The sequence below is a fragment of the Portunus trituberculatus genome, chromosome 6, assembly GCF_017591435.1.
Source record: "Portunus trituberculatus isolate SZX2019 chromosome 6, ASM1759143v1, whole genome shotgun sequence".
Classification (NCBI taxonomy): Eukaryota; Metazoa; Arthropoda; class Malacostraca; order Decapoda; family Portunidae; genus Portunus; species Portunus trituberculatus.
The window spans coordinates 5,371,389-5,383,887 of NC_059260.1; the positions used below are offsets into that span (position 1 = coordinate 5,371,389).

At 41.0% G+C, this 12,499-nt stretch overlaps 1 protein-coding gene across 1 annotated transcript in view; it reads left to right on the forward strand.

The window, feature by feature from the left end:
* LOC123516983 (proto-oncogene tyrosine-protein kinase ROS-like) overlaps window positions 1-12,499 on the forward strand; it is a 75,679-nt gene that overhangs the window by 40,358 nt on the left and 22,822 nt on the right. The window contains 11 exon segments of the mRNA XM_045276792.1: window positions 499-632; window positions 5,686-5,859; window positions 6,582-6,782; window positions 7,098-7,287; window positions 8,400-8,475; window positions 8,477-8,553; window positions 9,300-9,458; window positions 9,937-10,292; window positions 10,895-11,086; window positions 11,505-11,998; window positions 12,001-12,258. Coding sequence (XP_045132727.1) covers window positions 499-632; window positions 5,686-5,859; window positions 6,582-6,782; window positions 7,098-7,287; window positions 8,400-8,475; window positions 8,477-8,553; window positions 9,300-9,458; window positions 9,937-10,292; window positions 10,895-11,086; window positions 11,505-11,998; window positions 12,001-12,258 — 2,311 coding nt within the window.

The window sequence follows — 12,499 nt, forward strand, 5'->3', positions numbered from 1 at the left end:
TTATTAGACTATTATTGTTATTATTACTATTCTTCTTCTTCTTCTTCTTCTTCTTATTATTATTATTATTATTATTATTATTATTATTATTATCATTATTATCATTATTAATTTTTTCTGTTCCTTTATATTAGTAACAAAAGGATGCTTGAGAGAGAGAGAGAGAGAGAGATTTAATTTTTTATGGGTTTGTTTGCTTGTGTTGTGTTTTATTGCTTTTATTTTTCTTTATATGTATTTATTTGCTTATTCTTAATTGATTTATATATCTATTTCTGTCTTCTATTTGTATTAATTTCCTTCATTCTATTTATTTATTTATTTATTTACTTATTTGTTTGTTTATTGTACTTTGTATGCCATTATTTTTGCACATTTTATTTACTCTTATTGTTTTTTTTTCTTTCCCATTTTTTTTTTTTTTTTTTTTTTTTTTTTTTTTTTTTGCTTGTTTGTGTGTGTGTGTGTGTGTGTGTGTGTGTGTGTGTGTGTGAGCAGGTAGCGGTGCGTGGCAGGACTGGCGTTATGAGCTGCACATTCGTGACGGTCGCCGCACCATTTACCGCAACAACATCACCACTACAGAGTACCTGGTGTCCTCGCTGCTGCCCGCCACCTTCTACATCATCAAGGTGTGGTGGTGGTGGTGGTGGTGGTGGAGGAGGCAGGGAGAGGGAGAGATGGATGGATGGAAGGAGGGAGGGAGGGAGAGAGAGAGAAGGAAGGGATGGAGGGACAAGAGAGAGAGGTGATGGTGATGGTGGTGATGATGGTGGTGCTTATTGTTTCCTCATCTGGTTCCTGTTTTTTTTTCTTCTTCTTTTCTCTTCTTTTACTCTTCTTCTTCTTTTTCTATTTCTTCTTCTTCTTCTTCTTCTTCTTCTTCTTCTTCTTCTTCTTCTTCTTCTTCTTCTTCTTCTTCTTCTTCTTCTTCTTCTTCTTCTTCTTCTTCTTCTTCTTCTTCTTCTTCTTCTTCTTCTTCTTCTTCTTCTTCTTCTTCTTCTTCTTCTTCTTCTTCTTCTTCTTCTTGGTCACTTTTTTCCTCTTCTTTTTATGGTTCTTGTTTCTTCACTCATTTCTCTCTCTCTCTCTCTCTCTCTCTCTCTCTCTCTCTCTCTCTCTCTCTCTCTCTCTCTCTCTCTCTCTCTCTCTCTCTTTCCTATATTTTTCATATTTATCATAATTTTGTTTTCATTTTCTTCTTTTACTATTTTATCACTTTTTTGTTGGTGTTTAAATTTTCTTGTGATGGTGTATCATTGTTTTGTCATGTTCTTTTTATGTTTAGTTTTCTCATTACTATTGTTTCAACTTCTTATTAGTTGTTGTAGTTGTTTTATTTAGTTGTTTTTATATTATTAATTTATCATCAGTTTCATTGTCATCCTTTTAAATTCCTGTCACTACTTTTAGCATTATTTTTATTTATTTATTTTTTATTGTTTCTTGGTTAGTATATCAATTTCCCATTATTTTGATCATTTCACCACCTTTACTTCAATATCATTTACTACCATTATTTACTTTCAATGTTATTTTTCACTTATTTATTTATTTTTAGTTGTTTTTATTTGTTTTATGTTAGAGAAAAACCGGCCAAAGGCAACAAAAGCTACAATTAAAAAAGGCCTGCTGAGGTGTTAGTCTCTACCTATCTACTCTTCATTAAGACAACATTACCATCATCACTACACCTAAACAACTAAACCTCCATCTTTAACACCCAACACACACACACAACAAACATGTCACACCCATTATCACCACCACTGCATCATCTACACAACAAACCTCCTTCAACATCTAACACCCTAACACACACACACACACACACACACACACACACACTGTTTGAAAAGTATGAGGGCCTGGAAACGAGTTATGACAATGTTAAGAAGGACTGTGCCGATATGAAGAAGGAAAATGCAGCACTGAAAGAGGAAGTTAAGCTAATTAAAGTGAATTGCGAAAAATGTGGAGAATCTCTAGGAAAAGTGATGGAGAAGCAGGCTGAATGGAAAAAAAGTCAGGAAGTGGAAAGAAAGGAGGTAAATTACAAAGTTGCAAGTCTGGAAAAGGAAATCAAAGAGTCAGGGGAGAAAACTTTGGGCCTTGCTGAAATTATAGATCAACAGATCATAGAAGAAGATAGCTGAGAAAGTGGTGAAGGTTATTAAGTCAAATGAGACATTGGTGAGGAAACTGTAGACAAAAGAGATGTGTGGTGATATTTGGTGTGGAGGAGGATAAGACACCGAGTAAAATGGAGAGAGAAAAACATAAAAAGGTGATAAATAATATCATTAATGTGGTGCAAGAGGAGGAAAAGACCTAGTACAAGAAATAGAGGACTTCCATAGAATTGGAAAGTTCACAAGAGAAGGTATGAGGCCAATAAGAATCAAACTTAAGTCACAAAAGGATGTAGATGAATTGGTGGAGAAGTCATGGAGGCTAGCCCAGCAGGAAACAACAAGGAAGATTTGGTTGAGAAGAGATCTCGGTGAAAAGGAAGAGAAATGTTAAATGAGTTGAGAAAGGAGGCTTTGAAAAAAATGAAGAGAGGACAGAAGAAGAGAAGAAAGAGTTTTCTGGAGAATCTTGGATATGAGACTGAGGAAGTGGTTCATAACCCAGAAAAGTACAGCAAGAAAGGACTAAAGAAACTTACATATGAGCGAAATGTAATGTATTCCAACATAAATGGAGTGATATCGGGGATTTTAGAACTCAACGATTACTTGAGGACAAGAACCCAGATATTGTGGGTCTTACTGAAACAAAACTGAGAGAGGAGAAGACCTGATGAAGGTTGGAGAAGGGAAATATAACGTTTGGAAAAGAAATAGAGTAGGTAAGATGGGAGGAGGAGTGATGTTGCTGGTTAAAAAAGATATAAAGGTGGATCAAGTGAAAAAGGTATGGGAAAGGCAGAAGTGCTAAAGATCAGAGCAGAAACTAATGAAGGAAAAAAGAGGCACTACATAGTGGTGTACGTACCACCTAAGACAAATGCATGGTCAGTACAGGAATATGAAGAAATGATAAGTGATACAGGAACATGTCTGGAAGAAATGTTGGGTGGCTGTGAACGAACTATAATGATGGGAGATTTTAATTGTAAAGAGGTGTGTTGGGAGGACTGGTCAATGGAAGGATCAGAGACAACATGGGAAATACACTATTGACACTGGCAATGGAAAATGTGTTAACTCAGTGGGTCAAAGAAGATACTAGGTTTGGAGGAGAGGGAGCATCGTCAAGACTGGACTTGGTCTTTAGTACAGAGCCAATGGTCATTGAGGAGATGAGGGTGGAGTGCCCTTTAGCAAAGAGTGATCATGCAGTTTTGGAGTTCAAGGTGATAGACGAAGAGAAATCTAGAAGAAATGAAGAATATAAAGTGGGAAGATGGAATTATGCCAAGACAGATTTTGGAAACCTAAAGAAATTCTTTCAAGAGACAAATTGGATGAAATTCAAGAGTGCTAAGGAGCAAATGAAAAGTGGAAGGAATTTATAAAAATATACAAAGAAGGTGAGAAAAATTTGTACCAATAAGACAACATAGAGAAGTTGGAAAGCAGGACTGGTTTAACGATAGATGTGAAAAGGCTAGAACAAGAAAAGAGGATGCATGGAAGAGGTGGAGAAGGAAAAGACGGATTAAGCAGTGGGAAAGTTACAAAAGAGCAAGAAATGAATATGTGTTGATTAGAAGAGAAGAAAGAAAGAAACAAGAAAAGGATATAATTGATAAATGTAAAGACCAACCAAGGCTTTTTTACAGACATGTGAACAACAACATCAAAAATAGAGAAAGTATTGAAAGTTTAGAAGTAAATGGAGTATACAGTGAAGATCCCAGGGAAATGGCAGAGGCTATGAATGGATGCTTTCGGAAGGTATTCACAAAGGAGACTGCTTTTGACAAACCACTGGTAATGGAACAGAAAGGGATTATGAAGGAGTTTCAAGTAACGGTGGAGGAGATCAAGAACATGATGGGGAGTTTAGAAGTGAGAAAAGCTGTGGGACCTGATGGGGTATCAGGATGGATTTTAAGAGAATGCAGGGAGCAATTGGCAGAAAAAGTTTGTGAAGTAATTGATGCCTCATTAAGGGAAGGCGTAGTGCCCCAAGACTGGAAAAGAGCTAACATTGTCCCAATCTATAAATCAGGTAACAAGAGAGACCCATTGAACTATAGACCAGTGTCACTTACAAGTGTGGTAGCTAAGATGTGTGAGAGGGTGGTGAAGACTAGATGGACAGACTTCTTGGAGAAAAATGACATACTTTGTGAGTGTCAATTTGGTTTTAGGAAAGGGCGTTCATGCACGACAAACCTGATATGTTACTATTCGAGGGTGATAGATGTAATACAGGAAAGAGATGGTTGGGCTGATGGAATATATCTGGATTTAAAAAAGGCCTTTGATAAGGTACCACACCAGAGACTGATCTGGAAACTTGAAATGGTAGGAGGAGTGCATGGCAGTTTACTAAAATGGATGGAAGACTTTTGGTAGGAAGAGAAATGAGAACAATAATTAAGGACAGACCATCAGAATGGGGATTGGTGGAGAGTGGAGTTCCACAGGGATCAGTGTTGGCACCAGTAATGTTCGCAGTCTACATAAATGACATGGTGGATGGGGTGTCCAGTTATGTGAGCCTATTTGCAGGCGATGCAAAATTGTTACGAAAAGTGAGATGTGACAAAGATTGCGAACTACTCCAGGAAGACTTGGACAGAATATGGAAATGGAGCTGTACATGGCAAATGGAGTTCAACACGACAAAATGCAAGAAAATAGAGTTTGGCAAGAGTGAAAGAAGAATCAGGAGTATGTACAAGATAGGAAATGAAGACATAAAACCAGTCATGAAGAAAAAGACCTTGGGGTGACAATTACCAATGACCTATCGCCAGAGAGACATATAAACAAAATAATTGGAGAAGTATTGAACTTATTGAGGAACATAAGAGTGGCGTTCGTATATCTAGATGAAGAAATGATGAAGAAAATAATTACTGCAATGATAAGACCGAGGCTTGAATATGCAACAATACAGTGGGCTCGAACTTAAAGAAACACATAAGGAAACTAGAGAAAGTACAGAGGGCTGCAACGAAAATGGTGCCTGACTTAAGAGATTTGACTTATGAAGACAGACTGAAAAGAATGCAACTTCCAACCCTGGAAAACAGAAGAAAGGGAGACCTGATAGCAATATACAGAGTGATGATTGGCATGGAAAAAATGGATAGGGAAGATCTGTGTATGTGGAATGGAAGAATGTCGAGAGGGCATGGGAAAAAACTAAAATGGCCACTTATAGGAGAGATGTGAAAAAATATAGCTTCCCTCATAGAAGGGTGGAAGCATGGAATAGTTTAGACGTGGAAGTGGTCAACGCAAGGAATATTCATGATTTTAAGAAAAAGCTGGACATTAATAGATATGGAGACGGGACAACACGAGCATAGCTCTTTTCCCGTATGTTACAATTAGGTAAATACAATTAGGTAAATACACACACACACACACACACACAAATACACACACACACCTAACAACACTTCACATCCATTACCATCGTCATTACTTCAAACAACCTTCCCTCTTCAACACCCAAAACACACACACTACTAGCACCTTTTCCTTAACTAACACACAGGTCAGGGCGTACTCCCAGGGTGGACACGGTCCCTGGAGTGCTGAGTTCCGTGGCAGCACCCTGGACAACACCCCAGATGCACCCAGACTTGTGCTGGCCACCGACACACAGCTGCTCATGACCAATCTAGCTGGCAGTGACTCAAAAGTGGCTGTGTCGCAGGCCAAGCTGATGGTGAGATGCTGGGAGGCTGTAATGTGTGAGTGTGTGGAGAGTGTGTGTGGAGGTGTGAGAGAAAGGACTGTATTGAAAAAGCTTTTGCTCTTTCACATGGCTGTTTTCCAAGGCCACAGAGATGACAAGCTGCATTCTCACAGCTGTTTCTTCTTCTAAAACTGTAAAAATCTTGTTAGTCTTTCACTAAAAATGGAAAAACATCCTTGAAAAACTGTCACTTCAATGAGAGCCTTTTGAAAGTAGTCAAGGTGCAGTGAAGAGGTGATTCAGAATATGACCTAAGGTGTGTGTGTGTGTGTGTGTGTGTGTGTGTGTGTGTGTGTGTGTGTGTGTGTGTGTGTGTGTTGTTAAGCTAATGGACTGATGAGATACTTGGAGGCTGTGGAGGGTCTTTGTCAATGTGTGTGTGTGTGTGGAGGTTTGAGAGATGTGTGTGTGTGTATGGCTAGGCTGATTATGATGTGCAGAGGGGCTGTGGAGAGGGTGTGTAAAAGTGTTGGTGTGTGGAAGTGTGTTGGTGTGTGTAGGAGGGTGTGTGTGTCTGTGAGTTGGTATAGGCATGAGAGAGAGAGAGAGAGAGAGAGAGAGTGAGTGACTGAGTATACATAGACATTATCATCATTTCACTTTGTTATTACTATTACTAATGCATCACCAGCTCCATCCTTTTCAAACTCCAATCAAAACAAAACTAACAGGCATTCACTCTTGACCCCCAGACTGAACTGAAGGGCGGCCGCATCAGTGACCTGGCCTTCTACCGGGATACACTGGTACTGGCAGTGACCAATCAGAGCAGCATCTTGGTCAACACCACCAGTGGCACCTTCAGGAGGCTGCCGGGGACCAAGGGCGTGCTGAGTCTGGCTGTGGACTGGGTGGTTCATAGACTCTTCTGGGCCAACCCTCACAAACAGATGGTGAGAGAGAGAGAGAGAGAGAGAGAGAATCAGAGGTATTATAGAATGGTATCAGAAAGAGAAAGGAGAGAGGGAGAGAGAGAGAGAGAAAGAGGGAGGGCAAAAAAAAAGATTGGAAAAAGAAAAAGAGGATGCAAGAGATGAGGGAGGGAGAGAGAGAGAGAGAGAGAGAGAGAGAGAGAGAGAGAGAGAGAGAGAGAGAGAGAGAGAGTAAAACATATCAAAACACCACTTTCACCAACATTCTTCCAACATATCTTACCTAACTTTAACTGTACCCCTACCTCCTCCACCTAACCAGCCCATCCATTACAGATTGGGTGGAGTGGCATGGAGGGCACAGCACACGGGCCTTTCAACGTGGTGACGGCTGCAAGGGAGGTGAGGGTGGACGCACTGCATGGCCGCCTGTACTGGACCACCTCCCATGCTCTCCTCTCCTCCACTCTCGCTGGCAGAAATGTCTCCACCCTCCACCGGGAAGGGATCTTTAGTGGCAAACAGGGTAGGTGGAGGAAAAGTGGAAGAAAGGTGGTTATGTGGATTGGTAACTTTTTTTACTTTTCTATATAATTTTTTTCTATATCTTTTTCTTTTTATGTGGAAGGAGAGTGGATAAATGGATTGTAGTGACAAGTAAAGTAGGTGGAGGAAAAGTGGAAGAAAGGTGGATAGGTGGATGGATAACTTTTCTACTTCTCAATATTTTCTGTATCTTTCTCTTTTTTTAGGTGGAAGAAAGAGTGGATAGGTGGAATATAGTGGTAAGTAAAGTAGGTGGATGAAGTGGAGGAAAAGTGAATAGATGGTGGAGGAAGGGATAATAACTTTTTTTCCACAATAATTTTTCCTAATCTCTATTTTTAGGTGGAATTAGAGTGGATAGGTGGAGTGTAGTGTTGTAGTGACAAGTAAGGTAAGTGGATGGAATCTGGATAGGTAGTGGATAGGTGGATGGTAAATTTTTATAACATCACTATTCTAACCTGCATAACTTTAGGTGGAAGTAGTGTGGATAGGTGGATAGACACAGCAATTTAGGTGGATTAGTGGAGGGTTAATCTATCTCTCCACAATATTTCCTAATCATCAATATTTTCAGGTGGATTGGTGGATAGACGGATAGACAAATTGATGGGTAACCTTTCTCAGTGTTTTCTATTTATCCACATTTTTTTAGGTGGAGTGACAGTGGATAGGTGGATAAATGGATGATTAATTGCCCACCTATAATCATTTTTTTTTTTATTTTACATATTTTCATCTTTTTCTTTTTTTACATAGTCATTCATTTATTTTTATTTGTTTATTGTATTTGATTGCTTTTTCTCACATTAATTCATTTCTTTATCATTTTCTTTATTGTCTTACTAAATTTTACTTCTTTATTTTCTCTATCTCTTTTTATCTGCTTATATTCAATCATTTCTATTCCTTTGTCCCATATCTAACCTTACATCCACATTTCTATCCTTCTATCTCCCTGTCATCCACATTATCCACCTATCTATCTCCTTTTCATCATCTTGCATTTGCCTATTCATTTCATCCACTTTCTCACTTTCTTCACTTATTTCAATCCACCTTACCATTTTCTTTCTCTCTCTTTCTCCACAGTGTATGGATTGACAGTGGATGCAGGTGGAGGGCGAGTGTGGTGGGTGGTGAGGGATGTGGAGGGGTGTCACCTGTACTGCCACCCTCTCCAGCCCATTCCAACCCCCACACCTCACTGAAATACCCAAGATGCTTCCTCACAGTGTACAAGTTGGTAAGTTGTCGGTGGTGGTGGTATAGTAGTAGTAGTAGTAGTAGTAGTAGTAGTATAGTAATGATAGTAGAAGCTGTTGTAGTTGTAATAGTTATAGGAGTACTGGTAATTGTGATGGAATAGTAGTAGTAGTAGTAGTAGTAGTAGTAGTAGTAGTAGTAGTAGTAGTAGTAACAGAGACGAGTTGCAATTTACCAATATTCAATTTTATGAGTTCTTGAAGTTACAAGTGGAATAAGAAAGTTTTATAGTTCTAGAGACAGATTAACAACATTTCTACATTACTAACATGAAAAACACCTTTGAGAATCCAGCTAATCATCTCTGGTCTTCAAAAACAGTTGTGGCAAGAGAGCAGAGCATTCTTAAGAGTCCTTTTTATAGTTCTAGTGACAGATTAACAAAACTTGACATTATTAACAAGAAAAATATCTCTGTACCCATGAAAAAACAGCCACAGTTAGATAGCAAGCCATTTAGTAAGTTACAGATTTCTAAGGATATTTTTACAGTTCTAGTGACAGATTAACAAGATTTCCTCATTATTAACATATAAAACACCCTTTAGAACCCAGCTAATCATCTCTGTGGCCTTGGAGAACAACCATGGCAAGAGAGAAAGAGAGAGAGAGCATTTCAGAACAGGGCAGAGTTTGAAAGCACCTGATAATGGAAACCAAAACATTTCAGAAAAGGTTAAGGTTTGAGAGCATCTGACAATACTGTGGTTCCTCCTCCTCCTGCAGGGTCGATGTGGTACCTGTCAGAGCGCCTGGTGTGGCTGGGGGAGGATGGAGACATGGTGGTGGCGGACATCAGCCTCAACAACTCCGCCTCACTCCACACCGCCAGCCTCAAAGTATCCAAGTTCACTGTGGTTCTTGCTGCCCTCCACCCTACCCCTGGTGAGTGCATGTATAGACTGAGGGGATGTCAAATCTGTCTAACCCAATCCTTTGTGTCCAGCAATAACAGTAACAATACCACACAACCTTTTCTCTGCCCACTAGTCACTATAATGATGCAGCCCTTCATCTCTCCACTCTTAATAATGACACACGACTCTTCATCTCCCTGCTAATAAAAATGATACACCAACACCATCGTAACATTAACTCTTTGAACTCTCTACTAATAACAATACCACACAAACACCATCACAACATCCCTTTCAACTTTACTAATAACAATAATACACTACCACCATCACAACATTTATTCTTTCATCTCTGCTAATAACAACACAAACACCATCACAACATCCCTTTCAGGACTACCAATAACAGTAACACACAAACACCATCACATCAACTCTTCCATCACTACTAATAACAATACACAGACACCTATAACACCACCTCTCTCTCTTTCTCTCTCCTGCAGAAGGCGTCACAGCTCCAGGGGTCCTTCCGGGGCGTATAGATACCGAGGGTGTGCAGGTCCTTGGTGGTGGTGACTGGGACAACTTCACCATCACCTGGCCTGCCATCACCACCATCACTCACGGGGACCTGGTGTACGAGGTGGTGGTGGGGGAGGCTAAGACACCCATCATCACCACCAACACCTCCCTCTCTTACACCAACACCTCCCTGCCCCCATATTCGCCTCTCAGGGTGTCGGTGAGAGGGGTGACCAACTGGGGGGTGGGGCCGCGGGTGGTGACGGTGTTGAGGACGCCGCCAGCTCTCCCAGGGGTGCCTCAGGACCTCAGGACATTTGTTATGAGACCTGTCAAGGTTGGTGTGTTGTGCTGTGTTTTGGTGGTGGGTGTGATTGGTTGGTTAGCTGTGTTGGTGTGATGGATACAAGGGCTCTTACAAATATAATAGGTGTTTTTGTTTGTTTTGTCTCCCTTAGTTTTTCTTATTAATTTTTTTTTTCCTTATTTTTCTCATGTTTTTCCTTATTTATTAATGATTTTTTTTAGGAAAGGAAACCAAAGCATTGTGATTTGAAAATACCTAAATTTTCCCTATTACCATCTATCTAACTTAATATTTCCCCCTTTTCTCCACCCCAGGACAGCTCCCCTACCATTTGCCTATGCTGGTCTGCTCTGACACACCCTAATATTTTCTCACTTATTTTATCTCCACTAATATTTTTTTCATTTATTTCATTAAAACACCCTAGGATTCCCTTATTATAATCTACCTAACCTAATTTTTCCCTTTTCCCCACTTCAAAACAGCTTGCTGACCATCAGTCTGTGCTGGTTTCCCTCAACACAACTTAATATATTCTCACCCATAACAATTTTTTCTTATATCACCAAAACACCCAAAAATTTCCCTATTACCATCTATCTAACCTAATTTTTTCCGCTTTCCCACCCCAGGACAGCCCCCCAACCATCTGTCTGCGCTGGTCTGCCCCGACACACCCTAATGGCGCACTGACGGGTTACACAGTTGCATTCTGGGTGGGACACAAGGGAGCTAATGGGACCTCTAAGGAAGTGTGGGTGCCTGCCTCCCCTACACAGTTCCTCCTTCATGACCTGGACCCTTCTGCAGTTTACATGTTCAAGGTGAGTGGTGAGAGAGAATGAGAGAGTGGGAGGGAGAGAGGGAGTGTTAGGTGAGAGTGAAGGAAAGAAGGAAGGTTTATAGAGTTGGTGGAATTTTTTAGTGTAGATGAAGAAGGGGAGGTAATGTGGAAGAGAGATAGAGAGAGAGAGAGAGAAGGAATGGGAGTTTTCATTGAAAGAGTGTAAGAAAGTTATTAGGTGAGGGAAAAGAGAGAGAGAGTTGGGGAGAGGAAAGTTTAGATAAAGAGTATAAAATAAAGAACCAATTTTTAGATAGATAGTGAAGATTTTAAAGACAGCTGAGAGAGTAATGAAGAAAATAGACAAGAGAGAGATAGAGAGAGAGAGACAGACAGACAGCACACACAATAAAAATACCTTGAATCCTCTTTTACTTATTTACCTCCGCAATCCATAGGTGTCAGCGATCAACACAGTGGGAGAGGGGCCAGCCAGCACAGCAGTCAGCACCCAGCCACAGCACCACAGCCCCTTGCCACTGCTGCTTGTGGTGCGTGCTAACCAGTCTCGCGCCACAAGCCTGGATGCTGATTTGGGGGTGGAAGAGACGCTGGTATGGGGTGCTGCTCTGGGGGTGCGGTTCGTGGCTCCCCTGCTTCCCCATTACATCAAGGCCTTTCCCAGTAGTGCCTCTAGTGCCTATGCCAGTGCCTTGAGTGCCGAACTGCCCTTGTCGTTGTCCTCTTCGTCACTAAAACAACCTGATCACATCTCGTCTTCTGAAACGCCAAAATTCCCGTCGTTTCCCTCATCTCCTTCGACGCCCTCAGAAAATCATGATTCTCTGCCCGTCTCCACCTCAAACACCTCCACTCTACAGTCCACATTTCACCACAGTCTGTCACCCACTCCACCTCCCCATCCACCTCCTCCACCTCTCTGCTGGCGTGGATGGACATAAACTCGGACATTTTCCTCACCCACACCCACACTAATGCCACAGAGCGAGTCTTGAGGCTGGTGGGGGAAGGGGTGGGGCTGGCGCTGGACTGGGTGGGAGAGGTGGTGGTGTGGGGGGAAAAGCGGCCACCCTCCCCCAACATGACCCTCCACTCCCTGAACTTGTGGAGGAAAGGAGAGGGCAGCAGGAAGGTCAGGGAGGTGGTGGTGCAAGGAAAAGTGGTCGATTTTCTTCTCTCTTCATTGACAAGGTGAGTGGTGGTGGTGGTGGTGGTGGTGGTGGTGGTGGTGGTAATAACAGTAACAATAGTAATAATAATGATAATAAGAAAATGAACATGTACATACTAGCATAAGTGAATAGTAGCTTTTGTTTAGTAGTAGTAGAGGTAGGATAGTAGTAGTAGTAGTAGTAGTAATAGCTTTTGCTGTAGTATTAGTAGAAGATACTGCAGCATTAGTTAGTAGAAGTAGCAGTGGTAGTAGTAGTAA